The 19,554-nt window shown below is 42.0% G+C and overlaps 1 protein-coding gene across 1 annotated transcript; it reads right to left on the bottom strand.

Moving 5' to 3' along the window:
• Positions 1–5,930: 5,930 nt before the first annotated feature.
• LOC134958218 (thiosulfate sulfurtransferase-like) lies at positions 5,931–19,243 on the bottom strand. The gene is made up of 2 exons (XM_063940662.1): positions 18,576–19,243; positions 5,931–6,494 (listed from the first exon to the last, which is right to left on the bottom strand). The coding sequence occupies exons 1-2, from the start codon at positions 19,159–19,161 to the stop codon at positions 6,214–6,216; spliced, it is 867 nt and encodes a 288-aa protein (XP_063796732.1). The 5' UTR covers positions 19,162–19,243; the 3' UTR covers positions 5,931–6,213.
• Positions 19,244–19,554: the final 311 nt, after the last annotated feature.

Here is a 19,554-nt window from a genome sequence, read left to right as displayed (position 1 = left end):
AAATGTGGAGAAGATGATGTTCATTAAAATGAATTATAATCAATTCCTCCGCGGAGACATTGACCAGCAGCAATTGCCTCCACAAAGTACACAGGGAGCTGAGATGGTGGATTCCAGTGGGGACGAATTGATAATCTGTGAGGAGGGGGATGTACACGGTGATATATCGGAGGGTGATGATGAGGTGGACATCTTGCCTCTGTAGAGCCAGTTTGTGCAAGGAGAGATTAATTGCTTCTTTTTTGGGGGGGGTCCAAACCAACCCGTCATATCAGTCACAGTCGTGTGGCAGACCCTGTCACTGAAATGATGGGTTGGTTAAAGTGTGCATGTCCTGTTTTGTTTATACAACATATGGGTGGGTGGGAGGGCCCAAGGACAATTCCATCTTGCACCTCTTTTTTCTTTTCTTTTTCTTTGCATCATGTGCTGATTGGGGAGGGTTTTTTGGAAGGGACATCCTGCGTGACACTGCAGTGCCACTCCTAAATGGGCCCGGTGTTTGTGTCGGCCACTAGGGTCGCTAATCTTACTCACACAGTCAGCTACCTCATTGCGCCTCTTTTTTTCTTTGCGTCATGTGCTGTTTGGGGAGGGTTTTTTGGAAGGGACATCCTGCGTGACACTGCAGTGCCACTCCTAGATGGGCCCGGTGTTTGTGTCGGCCACTAGGGTCGCTAATCTTACTCACACAGCTACCTCATTGCGCCTCTTTTTTTCTTTGCGTCATGTGCTGTTTGGGGAGGGTTTTTTGGAAGGGACATCCTGCGTGACACTGCAGTGCCACTCCTAGATGGGCCCGGTGTTTGTGTCGGCCACTAGGGTCGCTAATCTTACTCACACAGCTACCTCATTGCGCCTCTTTTTTTCTTTGCGTCATGTGCTGTTTGGGGAGGGTTTTTTGGAAGGGCCATCCTGCGTGACACTGCAGTGCCACTCCTAGATGGGCCCGGTGTTTGTGTCGGCCACTAGGGTCGCTAATCTTACTCACACAGCTACCTCATTGCGCCTCTTTTTTTCTTTGCGTCATGTGCTGTTTGGGGAGGGTTTTTTGGAAGGGACATCCTGCGTGACACTGCAGTGCCACTCCTAGATGGGCCCGGTGTTTGTGTCGGCCACTAGGGTCGCTTATCTTACTCACACAGCGACCTCGGTGCAAATTTTAGGACTAAAAATAATATTGTGAGGTGTGAGGTATTCAGAATAGACTGAAAATGAGTGTAAATTATGGTTTTTGAGGTTAATAATACTTTGGGATCAAAATGACCCCCAAATTCTATGATTTAAGCTGTTTTTTAGTGTTTTTTTAAAAAAACACCCGAATCCAAAACACACCCGAATCCGACAAAAAAAATTCGGTGAGGTTTTGCCAAAACGCGTTCGAACCCAAAACACGGCCGCGGAACCGAACCCAAAACCAAAACACAAAACCCGAAAAATTTCAGGCGCTCATCTCTAGTGTATATCACCTCCTCCCTGCATTTGCGTCTGTGACGACCGGCTGAGTAAGCTTAAGTTTTCACAGTCTTGACGTCGCAGTGCGGCTTTCAAGGCCAAGGTAACTACATCTTGCGATGCAGTCCTTGGCCTTGCCACTCCCAGAAAACGGGGGAAGCCCATCAGTCAATGCTGTTGGGCTTTGATGAAACTGTTATTTACAGTAAGAGCTTCATATCTATTCAAAGTAATGATTTCTTGATCTAAGAAAAAATTAGAAAACCGTTACTCAAATTATTTGCCTCATTTACTGTAATAGCACAACTGTGCACATTTAGCTAGCAGAATTATATATTGCCAGTCTGACCCCAATTACACCAGACAAATTCACTGTTACCATCACAGCTATAGTTCTAATCTGTAAATTCTAAATGTTTGACTACAGTTTGGAATGGCATATTCCCTGGCATGAGGATTATATGGAACTCAAAGAAGTAAATTTACTAAAAGTCGATTTTGGGTCTGGTTTAAAATCGACCGAAATAGAACTAACATCCCCACAAAATCGACCCTAGTGTTTTTATTAAAAATAGATAATTTACTAACAGTCAATTTTTGGTTCCATTCTGATTTTTATAGTTCATTGAATTCTACTTTATTTGAAGCTCTAAACCTGTTCTAGTCACACTCAAATTGAACTAAAGATAGATTCAAAGGGGTAAATTTACTAAGGTTGTAGATTTTTAGAACTGGTGATGTTGCCCATGGCAACCAATCAGATTCTTCTTACCATTTTTCTAGCTGCTTCTAGCAGATAATAGATATAATCTGATTGGTTGCTATGGGCAACATCACCAGTTCTAAAAATCTCACAACCTTAGTAAATTTTCCCCAAAATCTTCATTACACAAACACATCCCTATTAGCCAAAACAGATCACATGCACTGTTTTAGCCACAAACACCTTCATTCAAGTGCTAATTTCCATATTACCAAAAATGTAAAAGCATTGCTGTGCCTTTATATGCCATGATATAAAAGGCTGAATGCCCCACATGTTTGTCTCCCCTGTTATAGGCATCATAGTGAGGTTTCAGACAATTGAAAATATTTTAGATATTAAATAGAACAGTTTTAGATCTGTCTATTGATTTGAATGATTTGGGGGTAAATTTACTAACAGTCGATTTTGGGTCTAGTTAAAATCGACCAAAATAGAACCAATATTCCCAAAAATGTCAACCATAGTGTTTCTATTCAAAATAGAACATTTACTAACAGTCAATACTGGGTTCCATTTTTATTTTGATGGTTCATTGGTTTCTATTTGAAGTTCTAAATGTGTTCTATTCACCAAAAATTGAGCAAAATTCGACACACAACTGTCCAAATGTCAACAAAATTATTGGCCAAAACAACTTCATTCCAGGGCTAATTCGCATATGCATATTCTTAAAGGCATTGATATGCCTTTAAGTGTCCTGATATGTGTAGCCATAGTGCATCACATGTATCTCTCCAACTTTTTTACCAGCATATTGAGGTTTCAAACAATTGCACATGATTTAAAATCAAACACTGTTGAACGGTTTCTGATGATTCTATTGAAAATGGTGATTTTTGGTAGATTTTCCATTCGACTGTTAGTAAATTAGCTTTTCCTAGTGATGTCTATGGGGAAATACTGATGGTCTACTTGAAGTTCTGTTTGTGTGTGAAGTTGAATTTCTGGTGATTTTGAGGGGATTTTGAGTCGGTTTTGCCTTTAGTAAATACCTGATTGTCAAAATCAACATCAAATCACTGGAGGAACGGAAGAATTAGTAAAATTTACCCCTTTGGGTCATTTTTGAGTCCGATTTCAAACAAACTGTTAATAAATAAGAGAATTGTATTGTAGTCTATGTCAAAGTACCAATGTTTTGATCAATGTTCTATTTCAATGTTCTATTTCAGTTTCAGTGATTTTGAGTCGATTTTCAGTCCATTTTGCCTTTAGTAAATAGCTGATTTTCTAAATAGACAGAAAATCACCTGAAAATCAAAACTGTTAGTAAATATACCCCAAAATATCTATTGCAGGAACTCCACAATACTGATGTGACCCTGACCCCCATCACCAATCACCAATGTCATTTTACCCATAGCAAGAAATCAGAGTGCAGGATACCTCCCAACCATGATATACTGTATGTGAAACATTCCAGATTTCATGGCTCTATTACACTGACACGATCTGAATTGCATTGCACCAAGTGCTCCGTCAGTAGGGAGGTAATGCCTGTTCACCATTGTCCTGCACTGGTGAATGGGGATCAGTATGAAATACCTACAATCAACATACCGACGGTCAAAATCCCGACAACAATTGACCAACGGTCAAAATCCCGACAAGGTCAAAATACAGACATTTAAAATACCGACAAGGTCAAAATACCGACATTTAAAATGTCAACAGGTCAAAAAGTCGACACACGTTTTCATTGTTTTTTTGGTGTATGTCGACATAGGTTGACATAGACACCGTAAATGTGTACTGCTGCGCTCGCCATGCTTCAGGTCCACTGGGATGGTAAAGAATGAACAAGTTGGGTTCAATAAAAAAAAACATGAAAAACTCATGTCGACTTTTTGACATGTCGACATTTTAAATGTCAGTATTTTGACCTTGTCAGGATTTCGACCTTGTTGGGATTTTGACTGCCGGTCAATGGTTGTCGGGATTTTGACCATCGGGATTTTGATTGTAGGTAAATGAACTGCATCCCGGTGAATGGGTGGCACTTATGCACATGACAATGGATAGAGGGAAAAAAGGGCACCTTAATGCTGAAAAGCTCTCATCACACCCCCTAGGGATGTAGCAATGTCCCTCCTTTTGCTGACATGCCCCCTCTGTGATGTGTCCATGGCCCCTGTTCTGTTGGGAGGGATGCAACAGATGACATCTCGTCTTATTTTATAGAACCAAATAAATATAAAATTTCAACCTTAACCTTATAGCTCTACAGGTCATAGACATTTCTATAATGCAGTGCACATGGGCCCCTGGGTCCAGGGGGCCCACACCACACACCCTGCACCCAAATTTAATTACTTGCCTTTCCGGAGTCCCGTGTTGGTCCTGCCGATGTCAGAGAAATCACTTCCCAGGGATTTACACATGTGCAGTATGGATTTGTCTCTGCCATCATGGCGCGTGCCACGTTTTCAGAGACTTGTGCATGCACACTAGACATTCGTCTCTGGGAACATGGCAGTCATCCAGAGACTTGCACATATGCAGTTTACAGTACCGCAGACAGGAGGAGACCAACAGAGAGCAGTCTCCACATAGGTCCTCTCCTCTCTTAAAGCCCCCTGCTAGAGGTTATTTATTATAATTTAAAACTGTCTTGTCTGCAGTGGCAGATTTTACCTAAGGGCTGTAGGACTGCAGCCCCCCCAGATACAATCCACAACACGATCAGTGTCAGTGTAGCCAGATGTAGTCCATGTCTAAACTGGCTTCACTCTGACTGGCAGTGACATCCTATCGGAAGTCCTACCCGTCAGTCACAGACACACAAGGCAGTCCCATTGGGAGGTGTTTCCTCTTTCCTGGACTGTAAGATAAAGGCTGCGATAGGCACAAGCTGGCTTCCTATAGGAAGCCACTCCCTGCCTTTGGTGCAGCCCAATGTGACTTCTATGAGCTGCAGTCAATGCTATCCATAGAATCCGGGGGTTTGTGCATGCACAGTCGCATCGCAGCATCTTTGCCGGTCCCGGCACCTGCGGATCCATTGCGCAGGTGCCTGGACCTGGGTCTGGCTGCTTCCTCTCCGGGCAAGGGGGTAGCGGCGCAGCCCTTCATCCAAAATATAAGTAGGAACCATCGCTAATTATCTGGAACTGTGGACCACCCTCTTCTTCAGTACTGTTGAGTGTCCTATGAGTGCAGGTCACTTAAATTATCTTAACAGAGTACTGTAGTTCTGAGGCAACTGTATTATCATCACATCCTGCAGTATTATCATCCCATATGCGTTAGTTCTACAAACTGTTGAATATTTTAAATAAAGATACATGGAATAAGATTACTTGAAGCAGATTTAACAGCAAGTGGTATTCTTGTTATCACTCGTTACGATTAAATGGTGTTCCAGCCAATCAGCTCCTAACTGTCATGTGTTTGAAAAATGACAGGAGCTCGTTATTAAATCTGCCCCTTAGCATTCTGAGGGGTCAATCCAACAGTGTGGCTGTTGCTGTGCTAATTGGCAGCCGGAATGTACACAAAACTGCTCGCGGCCCCGTAGGGCTGTGAGCACTTTTGAGTGAGTTTGGGTTGAAATCGGATTGCTCGGGGCACGAGATGCGGTGCCATTAACGCCACTGCAACGTTAACTCACACCCTTCTCATCTAATTGAATTGACCCCTGTGACTGATAATTTTGTGTGTTAAATGTGGAGGTGGAAATATTGCATACTATGAATAAAGAGTCTGACGCTTATTCTTAAATCTAAAATAATGTATTTATTATCAAATCAATGCTAATATAGAACTATATAATAAAACATTTGAATCTTGTTTAACAATATCCCAGGTCAAGATAAAAAATATAACTAATTTGGTATTAAAATGTGTGGCTTTACTTGCCTCAACAAATTCTCCTTGTACTCCAGTTACTGGGTCGAGGTATTATTGTAAGTTTGCGTACTACACCTCTGATACTTATACGTTCCCAGTGACAGGAGAATGTAGACACCATCTTTCAACATTTCTAACTCTTACTAAAAAGTGATTTTATTTTCTGGTTTGGCTCGATGGAACCATTCAAACCACGATCCATCGTAGATGGCGGTATCTTCCTTGCCTAAGATGTAGGAAGCTAAGGCCAGCTGACAGGCAGTAACACCACGCCGACAAGTAACAGTCAGGGGCTTCGACAGATCAATGCCTTTCTCCTGAAATAGATTCCGGATTTCATCAGGGGACTTCTCAAAACCTTCACTTGTGAGAAAACTGGTGAACGGAAGGCTTAAGGAGCCAGGGATATGACCAGGGGTAATCACTGTAAATGAGACAACAGCAAATATTAGTTAAATACATGACAACAGGCTATTTTAGAAAACATTCACATCTTACAAAAGCCAACTTTGTGTGTGTCTGTCTATCTATCTATACTGTATATACCCTAATCACTGCTATCTATGACACGAATGTAACAGCGGCGTGTGGGAATGCCAAGCAGGAATTAGAAAAAGCTGGTATTAGCAGCTGAAGATGATGTACCGTTCGGTGATGCCAAGATGAGAAATGAAGCAGCAGATCAGTTAATGGAGATGTACCTGATTGTGTAAGAGAGGTTGTTATAGCAACACTATCCTGAAACTGAAGCTAAAGAGACCAGAGTAATAACAAGCGTTGTGACTTCTATTGATTATTCAGGTATGTCCTTCTACTTTGTAAAAAAAAATTCTACCAACAAGTAGGGTCCAACTCTTACCCATAAATGACCGTTCTAGATGTGATATTATTGTAAATGTCATAGTTACTTCAGGTCGAATTTAATTGTATGTGTGAAGATGAGTGTGAGTGTACTGTCAATAAGCAGATCTCCAGGAAAATGGTGTCTGCACTATTTTCTGTTCATGTCAGCTGCCCGATAAACAGGTCAGGATAGGTTATGGGTGCTGTGCCTATTATAGTTAAGCACGTCTTTTTTATATGTACTCCGTGACACCGAACGGGACAAAAATGCCTGCAGTATACTTTTGAACTTCACATATTGTGACTGTACCTGTCTGACATGTTATGGCACTATTCAGTCTCCTATGAATATCTTTCTATATGTTATTTGAAAAATTTAATAAAAATCGTAAAAAAAAAAAAGGTCAAACATTTACACACACACACACACACACACACACACACACACACACACACACACGCACACACACGCACACACACGCACACACACACACTGATATATACTGATATTATTGCCAGTAGCGTTACATACACTGTGTATAAACGCTCTTCTCAACCTACATGCAGGTGCAATAAATTCAAAAAGGAAATGCACTCACTAGTCTTTGATGCAACTGTAAACAAACCTTTAAATTACAGCAATCATAGCCAAATAATAGTAAACAAACCTTTAATTCATAACAATCACAGCGATTTCCAAGAGAAACAAAAGCACCATGTTGTGTGTATATAAACATATACTACATGGGACCGGCACAGCCTCATAGAAAAAAACTTGCTAGGTGCCCTCACAAGAAAATCATAATAGCTAGGACGTATGGTGCGGCATTTCTGATGGAAAAAAATTCTCACAGAGGCTCTGGATGTAATATCAACGTTTCAATGCGTTTAAGGGAGCAGCATATTCATCAGCATTCATGCCACTGAAACGTTGATATTACATCCAAAAGTCCCACACCATATGTTCTACCTATCGATATATATCAGGGCTGGCCAAACCGGTCCTCGAGATCTACCAACAGTTCATGTTTTCCAGGCCTCCTGGAGATCTGCAGAATTGTCAGTTAGGAATGAATGCAGCACATCTTAATTAGTAATGACTACACCTGTGCACCAGCTAGGTGGTCTGGAAAATGTGAACTGTTGGTAGATCTCGAGGACTGGTTTGGCCAGCTCTGATATATATAGACTGAGATAGTGACACCTTAGTTTTCTTATGGTTCATGTACAAAATTATTACAAATATTGTATAAAATTAACTTCAGGTTATGTATATAAGGTGTATATGAAACATAAATACATTTTACGCTTAGACTTGGGTCTATCTATGGGATAATATAACTGTTTATGGCACCGGCATACACTAAATGGCGCTCAACAGAGCAATTCAATTGCTGCTCCATTTGGGCATGAACAGCGGCACGAACAGCTGACGTGCTGGTATTTCAGCTCACGAGCTGAAACGAACAAAAAGTGACCAAGTGCCCTGAACTTTGCTTGGGTTTAGCGATATGCGAGGCTAAACTTCGTCTGTTTGGGCCGACAAGTGCAAAGAAAAGAAACAATTGAATTGCACCCCTTGATCTCCCATCACTTTAGATATCAGATTCTGTGCGCAAGAAAAGAGAAAATGTACTGGCGCCGGCTGGAATTCAATAACAGAATATATATAGATTATATAAAATATATCTTTAATAAATTCAGCTAGGAGATTTAGCTTATCTCTCAAGAATAAAAACAACCACATTAAAAAATGAATCACATTAATAAAATGGACGCTGTAGGAGGCCACAAAGTATTAACCCTTTCAATTCAAATGTCCACAGTCCTGGCTAGGACACTAATCCACATTTGCCCACAAGTTGTTTTGTATGTAACTTTTTACCAGACTTGCTTCCGGATAAGGTCCCCTAGGAGTCCCAAGCAAATGGAGTCCAGATGGCAATTGGGGATAAGTCCGGGTCTGTAAGAAAACTTGTGTCGGAATTTGATCAGGTGGATGCTGATAAGTCCAAATGCCGCCAGGAAGTGGATAGGGTGCTGGTACCTGTGGTCCTACAAGGAAAGCTCAACGCGTTTCGCTGGTCTAATGAATGCCATCTTCCTCAGGAGCATGAGTCCAGTGTCCAATTTGTGGACTATATATATATACCATTACTCATTAGAGATTAATTGAAAACTTCTGTTAGCCCTGCTAACACATTAAAATTCTGTGCGCAGCTGGCTAAATAATCAAATAAATTCCCCACACACCCCCATATTTCTGTGTATCTCTGTTTCTCTTTCTTACACTGACATTCTTCTACATTTTTTTCTCTTTTTCTGTCTTTATTTCTTTTTCTCCCTTTACTCACTCTATATACCCTCTTCTTCCACTTTTGCTGTTTCCCCATCACTCTCCTGCCCCTCTCTTACCCCTGCTCCTCATAATTTCTAGTTATCCTGTCTCTAACTCTTCTCCCCTTCTTTCTTTTAATTTTACAGTACTTTCACAAATACCCCTCCTCCATTTAGTGCCTGTCTTCTCCACCCAGTTTCCCCTCTGCCAACCAGTCAGTAACAACAAGTGATGTGTGATGCGATGTGCTGTGCATGCGTGGGCCATCATACATGCCCACCAGTGATGACTATCAGTAACAATGGCAGCAAAGCAACCAGTATGAATGATACATGTGTCTTGGACTGCAGGAGGGTGAGGGAGAGGTGCAGTTTGTTCGTGAGTTGTTTTTATCTAATTAAGCTCAAGGTCAGGCATATACTGCAAATATTAGGTCTGATGTATGATTGTGCTTTTACGCCTCCAAGAAAGTTCCTGGAGGAGAGATAGAGTTCATCACTGTGCTGGGCGGAACCAGGCAATAAGCAAATCACAAAATGATTACTATTATGTGAGGGAAGATGATGTGTTCCACTGTTTCTCTGAGAAAGGCAACTTCTAACCTATTTCTCTAGGAAGTATAACTAATGTGGGCGGCAGACCTATTCTCCATGGAGCCTGTGGAGAATAGACAAGTATTTATATATATATATATATTGTGGCAAAGTGAAAGACGTTGGAGGTAATCTAGCATTTACTGCTGGACTTTATGATACTCTTTGGTCTATTCATGAAGCAGTGAAAAGTGTGGAGAAGTGAGCCTGTGGAGAAGTTGCTCATGGCAACCAAGCAGCATTGAGATAACATTTATGAAGTGCTTCTATAAAATTAAACATAGCAGCTGACTGGTTGCCATGGGCAACTTCTCCACTGGCTCACTTTTCCGCTCTTTTCACTGCTTCATGAATAGACCAGTCAGTTAGACTGTGTTACCTTAGTGCTAGGGATCACAACAGACAAAATGGAGGAAAGGTAAATGGAGTTTAGGGCGTTTTGGAGATCTATGACATACAAGTGGAAACAATGGAGAAGAAATTCATAGCAAAAGGCTATGGAAAACAATTAGTGCTTGAAGCAAGATTGAAAGCTCGGGAGGAAACAGGGATGAAATGTTAGAAGGGAGAAAAAAAAAGAGAAAGAGGAGCAGATAGGTAAAAATTTATTGTTTATAACTAAGTTTACCACTCAGCATAAGGAATTTGAGCGGATAACTAATAAACATTGGAGGTTATTAAGAAGGGACCCCTTGCTAATGAATCATGTGTCAGAAAGACCCAAGTTTGTGTATAAGAAAGCAGAGAATCTGAAGGATTGTTTGGTGAAGAGTGCTATACCAGTAAAACATGTAACTACAAGAATATTGACGAAAGGATTCTTTAGGTGTGGTGCTTGCACATTATGTAAATTGTGTAAAACTGAGAGTAAAATCACAGAGTATCGTTCGAATGTGACTAAAAGAACAGAAAAGATCAATGAATTCATCACCTGTGGTAGTAAAAATGTGATTTATTTCTTAGAGTGCAGTTGTGGTTTACAGTATATAGGCTGGACAAGTAGAACCCTAAAAGAGCGATTGGGTGAGCACACCCGTAATATTAAAAAGGGGTATGAGAAACATAATGTCTCTGCACATTTTAAAGATAAACACAATTGTAATATTAAAGAATTGAAAAAACTTTTGTGGAATTAAGATAGCTAAACCTCATTGGAGAACTAGGGATACAGAGACTGCTTTAGCCAGATTAGAGATGAAGACTAACTATACGATGAGAACTCTGCACCCACAGGGGTTAAATGCGGACTTCGAGACAAAATGGTTTATTTAAACTGCTCCTGTTTTTTGTTGTATATCTTGCTTAAATTGTAACATGAATGTCTAATCAAGCCTTTCTTGTGTTTTGTTCTTTTATGTGAAAATGAGCTACGCGTGTGATTGGCAATGGTTGTAGCACAGGGATTTACGTTTAATTGGAAACAGTGTATAAATTAAAAACACGACACAATGTAATAGAATTACGATCAACGTAGTATAAATGTGTAAACTTCTATGTTGTAATAAGGGAGAGTTATTATATTTTTTTATTTGATCTTTGATATATATAGGCAATGTTTAATTGTATCTATGTGAGTGGATGATTGGTCACGTGTGATACGTATCCAGGAGAGAAAACATTAAATACCCGGAAGCAGTGAATATAGGGAATCTTGACAAAGGAGAGCGTGCATCTCTGAAACGCGTTGATCCCGTATTCACATACTCCAGCGACGGTGGGCCACAGGATAAGCCGCACTACGATTACCTTTTAGAGTCCTGGCCGGTCTGACATAGAAGCTGTTTTATGAACTTTTAAATTGATTTATGGTCCGTGGACAAAGTCTTTTTATTATGCTGTGGATAAATTAAAATATATTGTTTTTTTACCCAATGAGATCTGAAGTTGAAAGATCAAAAATGGAAAGAGAGGTAATGATGGCGCTGGCAGGCCTGTGTATGTGTGCACCCTGGGATTAGCTGCCACCTGGTGAGGAGGTAGCCGGCCTCCTCAGCAAACAGAGCAATTAGGAAAAATTACCAGGTAGGCGCTTAATACCAATTGGTGGACACAATGATAAAAAATTTAACCACTTTATTAAATAATTTAACAACAGATAACAAAAAACACATAAAAGTAAATAAAAATAAACAAGACCACAATACAATAATAATATAAAACTGAGGTTCCGGAGACCTCTAGGTTGAACAATGAATTAAACCTTAATTAAGTATACTCAGAGGGCCATCACAGTACCTAGATATTAGAGAATAATTCTTTAATAGCTATTTAGCTATATGGAGTTTCTTGCCCAGATGTAAAAAGACACAAGAGTACTTGGCACAATTGTGCATGTGGGTGTCCTCACATTATATATTAGATTCCAATTAGGAAAGAGTTCATCACTTGCCGATTTTAGTATAAACGGTGCAGAGGTAGGCAGTAGAAAGATAGCTGTTACTCACAGACTGGACGGTGTTTTCTTTTATTGTACCGCAATGGTACCGGCGTGCATAGCCGCTCTCTATCACCCTTAGCACGGGTGAGACATCCGTCAGCGGCAGGACTCGTCCGTGGCGTGAGCAATTTGTAGCGTCAGCTGAAAGACCGCTCTCTCCTCCGGCAGAGTGTGAGTGTACCGGTACAGCGTGCTCCACCCCCAGTGCTGGTGGAATGATGTTCACCACAATAAATCACCAGGCGTTCCCAGTGTGATCCAAGGGACTAAATAAATCGGTCACGCTGAAGATGTAACAAATGCCGGCAGTAGTTTAGATGAGCTGCTGGGAGGACACACTTAAGTTCTTGTTGGCAATAGGTACTGGGGCTCCTTCTCTCTGTACCCTCAACGCGTTTCTCCACACCCCAGGCGGCTTCTTCAAGAGGCAGAGTGTTCAGAACACTCTGCCTCTTGAAGAAGCCGCCTGGGGTGCGGAGAAACGCGTTGAGGGTAGAGCGGTCTTTCAGCTGACGCTACAAATTGCTCACGCCACGGACGAGTCCTGCCGCTGACGGATGTCTCACCCGTGCTAAGGGTGATAGAGAGCGGCTATGCACGCCGGTACCATTGCGGTACAATAAAAGAAAACACCGTCCAGTCTGTGAGTAACAGCTATCTTTCTACTGCCTACCTCTGCACCGTTTATACTAAAATCGGCAAGTGATGAACTCTTTCCTAATTGGAATCTAATATATAATGTGAGGACACCCACATGCACAATTGTGCCAAGTACTCTTGTGTCTTTTTACATCTGGGCAAGAAACTCCATATAGCTAAATAGCTATTAAAGAATTATTCTCTAATATCTAGGTACTGTGACGGCCCTCTGAGTATACTTAATTAAGGTTTAATTCATTGTTCAACCTAGAGGTCTCCGGAACCTCAGTTTTATATTATTATTGTATTGTGGTCTTGTTTATTTTTATTTACTTTTATGTGTTTTTTGTTATCTGTTGTTAAATTATTTAATAAATTGGTTACATTTTTTATCATTGTGTCCACCAATTGGTATTAAGCGCCTACCTGGTAATTTTTCCTAATTGCTCTGAAGTTGAAAGATACCTTTATATGGACGCGGGGAAGAAATAATAAGTACGTTTTGTGATTCTGTGACTAATACAAGCAGACGATGCAATACTGTTTGAAAGAAACCTTGAAGTGCATGTGAGACTGAAATGAAATGTAAGTAGGGCTTACTTTACAAGTTTGAGGAGTGAATGCGATTAAGGGGCCTCCACACGATTGCTATCAATTGGCAAGGTGGTCTTGATGTGACTGAATTTTAGACGGCGAGGGACAAATACAATATCACTTTGTATTTTTATGTTGTTTTATTATTCAACAAACTCTATCTCTAAGTGCAGGTTTTTTATATAAATATCTTGTTACTGTGTTACCTTAGTGCTAGGGATCACAACAGATAACATGGAGGAAAGGTAAATGGAGTTTAGGAAGTCAATGCAGCACAGCAAGTATAAGTACTGCAAGTAGTTAAGAGCTACCTCCATACAGATGGCTCGATGACCGGATTGCAGCCCCAACCGACGCTTTATAATACAGGTACACATAGCTTTGGATAGTAGGGGGAAGGACAACAATAATCATAGTTGCCAACCCTCCCTCATTCAGCAGGAGACTCCCTGAAATAGCAGCAATCTCCCTGACTCCCTGAATGAATAGTCCAGCAATCTCCCTCATTGTACCGGCTTATCCCCATTATGTAGCTCTTACATTCTTGGGGGGGAAAAGAAATCAGAGATATATACATTCAAATGGGATCATCAGCGCCATTTCCCTGTATTGGTTATAAGGCACAATGATCCCTATGGCTACATACATTTTAAATAATGTTTCTCATGGCCACTTACAGTATATGGAACCTCTTGTAAAACACAATACATGAACAAATCCTGTGAAATATCAGTGTCTTTTCTTTGACAAGTAAATCTTACTTAACTTTGGGGCTCATTTACATTTGGATGTAAGTCATTTTTATGACACACCTCTCAGATGTAGCAGTACACATCTGCGCTGATAGGTGTTACTTTCACAATCTCCCTGAAATGCTTTTTCAAAAGTAGGCAAGTATGTAATAATGTGATCATGGTGCCACGCCCCCTGCACTGCCTACCTGGCTACACCATGCTCTCAACCCCCCCTAAACTTCCAAACTTCCCACTTGGCTGCACCCTCTTAGAGGGGTTCTGCAGCTCTCTAGAGTCTTGTGGTGATTTGCACACAGACCACTTTACATACGGTTCAGGGACAGTAGGCAAGTATATGCAGAAGGTTGAAGTGTGGAGATTTATCATTCTTTATTAGATTGGCATCCTTAAAAGTAACACTATTATCAAATATACTTTTTTACATGCTGTTCATATTTATACAGAATTTAAAACTTCAGTTTATTAAATTAGAGAATTGGCAGCTTGATGCATAACATATGTAGTGCTTATGTAATAATGAAATGTTAACTGATATTTGACAGGCCTACTTTAATTAAGCAGACATGGAAACCTCTAATTATCTACACGGCATTTATTGTCCCCACGCTACTGACTACTGAAGAACACTGAACAGCTGCAGTACTGAGTAAGTGCTGCTTTAAACATGACATTATGTAACATTAGTCTGTGTGTGTAGGTATACTGTACAGTCTGTACTTATGTTCTCTGTCTAATGTTAGTAGATATCTTTCAGAAATATGCTATTTTATATTCTGCTGCAGAGCGCTTACAAATGATTTCAATATGATGACAGAATGGAGGACTGAAAAATGCAAAAAATAAAAATAAAAATACTGTACTTTGGAAGTCATTTATTTGGAAGCATGAGATGCCATCGGGAAAATAAATGCATCTTGCTTCCTATGCCGAGTTTAGAGTACAGGGAAGATGTGTCTAATAGGATGTCCAGCATGCCAGGCAAAAATCACCGGCTTATTCCAGCAGACAATAAGGAGCAGAAACAGTGAAAAAATATCAGTATGCATGGCATACGCATTACAGTACATAGTGGGGCAGTGTCATTTATAGGCAATAAAAATGCAGGGTGCATGCAAAATGAAAATGGAACAACACTAATTAACTTTTATTTTTTTCATAATAATAATAAACATCAATAGCTTTTCCCTTCACAAGCTGACCGGGAAACCTACTGTTCATTTCATTGCAATCCTGCAAATAGATCTGAGCAGCATCGTTCTGAGAATATTAGCATAACTGGGAGGGATTAATAGCATTAAGCCAATCAGATGCATAGGCCAGTCATCATCCTCATCAGATTCCAACTAGCAACAGGGTTCGAAGACCTTCAAGTGATTCAACTCCAGATGCACATGCAACTGTTTGGCACTTGGAACGCACTCTCTATGAACACACCCCCTTATTATATTTCAGTCGCATTTACACACATCATTCCACCACTGTCTTGGTCACCTTCGTGCATGGAGTTGTAAATGTGATTCGGCCTGCATGCGGGCAGAGATTTGGTACTCTTGCGTAGTACCACTTTGTGGGGGAAAAATGCAAGTCCAAGGGAGGAATCCAATTAGGCGTGAGCAGCTCATAGGGGGTGAGAGTTGCTGTTGCGACAGCGTGTATACGCTGACGACACACAAACTCGTCCCCCTCGTAGCCCCTTCTATTGTCGGGCTTGCACATTTTTTGCTTGCAGCACCATAGGGCTACAAACAAAACTGCCGCACGTATTTCCGAGTTGCTCGCACCTAACTTGATTCGCCCCCAACTCTGTATAAGCCACTTTATGTGAAGACAAATAGGGCTGCCTTTAGGGTATATACGGCCTGTTTGAATGACTTTGTTATAAACTATCCATTGCACAGCCCCCATAGGTGGGATGCAGTTAAAATGCCGCTGGACGGGATCCTGGCGGCCAAAATACCGTCGCTGGAATCCTGACCAACGCGTTAAGCCTGGCGTCTACATACCGACGGTGGTCGGGATCCCGGCATCAAAATAATGACACCCAGAATCCCGAACATTCTTTCAGCGGAACTAGGGAGGGTTAGGGTAGGAGGCAGGGGAGGGTTTGGTTACTTTCCGGGGGGGTGTCGGGATTCTGATGGCCGGGATGCCGCTGTCGGTATTCTGACCACCGGCATCCCGTCCATCGGGATATCATACTGTATCCCCATAGGTATATTGCATTTCCAATATACATGCTCTTAACTTTGGCTGGAGAAATAGCTGATTATCACAAACCAACCACCCACAAATGAAAATAAAGAAGGTAATGGAAATGACAGATGTTATTTACCACAGATTTTCTCACAGTCTTGCACCCTGAGGCTATTTGGCATATAAAGTATCATTGTCCCCTGTCATTAATGATTAAAATAATACAAAGAAGATACTTATGACACATGTTCTGTGTCATAAGTATCTCCTTTATATTAATTTAATCATTACTCCTCTGTAAATGGGGTTGGGAGGAACCGATCGTGGTGCCTCCCGTTGTCAATGGGAAAGGTATGGGAGCGGGGGGTGGGGCCAAGCCATGGGTAGTAAAAGCCCATTGAAAATGCATTGGAAAGCGGCACCCTTAGAGGTGCCGCTTTCATACAGGAACGTGCTTTCAACCCATGAAAGCACGCCCCTGTCAGTGAGGCCACAGTGATTGACCAGCGGATCCGTCACTGGATCCGCTGTCATCACTGTGTGGGCGCGGCGGAGGTGCGGGCGGCGGTGGCAGAGTTGCGGGCGGCAGGATGCAGCGGTGGTGCGGGCGGCAGGATGCAGCGGAGGTGCGGGCGGCGGGACGCGATAGTATTACCTGGTTTCTGCAGAGTTTGGCAGCGGAGCAGTACCAGTTTCAAAAACAGCGCCTCAGCTGCATTTTTGAAATTTAAGATGGCCGCCGCGAGCCAATCATGTCCGCCGCGTCCTCACCCCCGCCCCCTCCAGGTGACTTATATAAGCCAGCGCGAGGCAGCGGCGTCAGTCCGACGGCGGAGGAGCAGCAGTGAAGAGCTCCTGAAGAAAGAAGACGCAGTGGAAGTCCTGGATAGGCGGCGGCCATGCAAAAGAGCTTCACAGTGTTGCCCTGTGATTTCGCCAGCCTGAGCCTATAATCACATTTCTTTAAGTAAATTCTTCCCAGAACACATTTTCCGTTATAAGTATGGGAAATGCAATGTGGGTTACTAAAAAAAAAAGTGAATTAAAGGGTTTGGAGAAGTTTTTTATGAAAACTGCTCCAAAAGCCCTTTAATACATTCAAGTGATATTAAAATAATGTGAAACGGGTGTGAAAACACCCTTTTTCAAAAAATTTTAGTAAAAATAATGTTACTAAACAGGCCCCTTAGCCTGATGGCTTAGGGGTCTATTTATCACCATCTGCATCCAATGATGCGGATGACAGGTGATAAACTCGACCCAATTCGCACTGCGATAATCGAGTACATTGCATGGATGTATGCCTCACCGCAGAATCATCTTAGGGGTATTCTTTGTAAAAATACCCCGATTGGCTGCTGCGCATATGCCGCCACCTGCAACACCCGGGCATCCCCCGTCTTGACTACTCTTGCGCGCAAAAGAGCCCCCACCCCGGATTTTATACTCACCTGTCCAGGAGCCGTGTCCGCTGCTTCAGGATGCTGCCAGGTGCAGGGTCCTTCTTCTGGGCAGTGATCTCTGGTGCTGTAAAGTGTGCTGCCACTTTACAGTGTCATTTTACAGAACCGGGTCACAGCGCTGCATATGGTGGACCCGGCGCCTGGCAGCGCTCGCCGGTGCATCGGACACCGGCTCCTGGACAGGTGAGTATGTTTGTTTTTTTTTTTACTTTTTTTAACAAGTGATCAGCTTGTGTGCCGATTGGACACACATAGCTGATCACACTGCCAAGTCCCCGCTCAGCGCAGAGAAAGCTGGGCAAAAGGGTGCACATTGCAGTGCTGCCCTGTGATCTTGCCAGCCTGAGCTGGCGAGATTATCACAGGGCACACTGCGGTATTTAAAAAAAAAAATGTACAGTAAATTTGGCTACATCGCATTTCCCATTATAAGTATGGGGAATGCGATGTGGGTTACTAAAAAAAAAATTACAATTAAAGGGTTTGGAGCAGTTTTTCATGACAACTGCTCCAAATGCCCTTTAATACATTCAGGTGGTGCTAAAGTAATGTGAAAAGGGTGTGAAAACAGCCCTTTTCACATTATTTTAGTAAAAATAATGTTAATAAATAGTCCCCTAAGTCTTGTATTTAGCCCCAGTGTATCTCACCTCCACCAGGTTCTGGATCTGTTCCCTTGAACCGTCCCTCAGGGCGCGAATCCACCAGCTGGAAATCTTTAGTTCTCAAGCTTTTCTCTATATCTTCAAATTTCTTCACCATAGAAGGATTCAGCACAGCTTGGTAAGTCTCTGGTTGTGGCTTCGCCACCTCACATGTGACTGGTAGCCCCTGCTTCTCCCAGTTCCTGAAGCCTCCATCCAGCACGGACACCTTTTTGTGCCCGAACACCCTGAACATCCACCAGACCCTCGCGGCATAGTAAATACCCACTTGATCAGCATCGTACACCACAACATGACTCTCATTGTTTATACCAAGGTTGCCCACATATTTGGCAAAGTTGGGCTCGCTGGGCAGCATAACTTCATATGGAGACGACAGGTCCTTACATTCGTCTATGTCAAAGTATAATGCACCTGGTATGTGCTTTTCTTCATACTCCTTTCGTCCATCTCTTATTGCTGGGTAGTAGAATGAGGCATCCAGTACACGCAGAGCAGGACCTGGAGTTTTCAGGGCTCCAGATAACCAGTTGATTGAGACCAGAGCCCGGGAGAGAAGTTGGTGAGACATGTTCCCAGCTCTGTACAAGGAGCACTGAGCTGTTTTCTTCCCCCTTACTGAAGCATGTAGACTGTGAGGTTTAGATAAGGCTGACTTGGACTTCTGCCAAGAACTTGAACAACAAATCTTTATTTGTCATACATTTCTAGCTGCACAGGCTGCTGGGGGAAGTCATACTGCAAATTCCTTTTTAGTGCTGCAACGTAGAAATCCTGTTTACTGACGTTTGGCATACAACGTATCCATTTAACTTATTGTTACGTAATTATTTAAAGTCCGTATGAAATGTTAGCCATATACCGACTTAGGAAGGTTATGCATACCTCCCAACATGACCCTCTCCAGGAGAGACACAATGCTCTGCTTCTGGACTTTCCTCTTAATGTATGATTGCCGGCACCT

Source organism: Pseudophryne corroboree, chromosome 9, assembly GCF_028390025.1.
Source record: "Pseudophryne corroboree isolate aPseCor3 chromosome 9, aPseCor3.hap2, whole genome shotgun sequence".
NCBI classification, from domain to species: domain Eukaryota; kingdom Metazoa; phylum Chordata; class Amphibia; order Anura; family Myobatrachidae; genus Pseudophryne; species Pseudophryne corroboree.
The sequence above is the reverse complement of the archived record's forward strand: the minus strand, read 5'-3'. Positions and strand labels throughout refer to the sequence as shown.

What these genes read in the sequence shown, in the direction of transcription:
- LOC134958218 (XM_063940662.1), bottom strand. Translation starts at nt 19,161, where the DNA reads ATGTCTCACCAACTTCTCTCCCGGGCTCTGGTCTCAATCAACTGGTTA. An exon ending in AGATCCAGAACCTGGTGGAG is followed by an intron (nt 6,495 to 18,575) that starts GTGAGATACACT and finishes TCTCATTTACAG; the next exon opens with TGATTACCCCTGGTCATATC.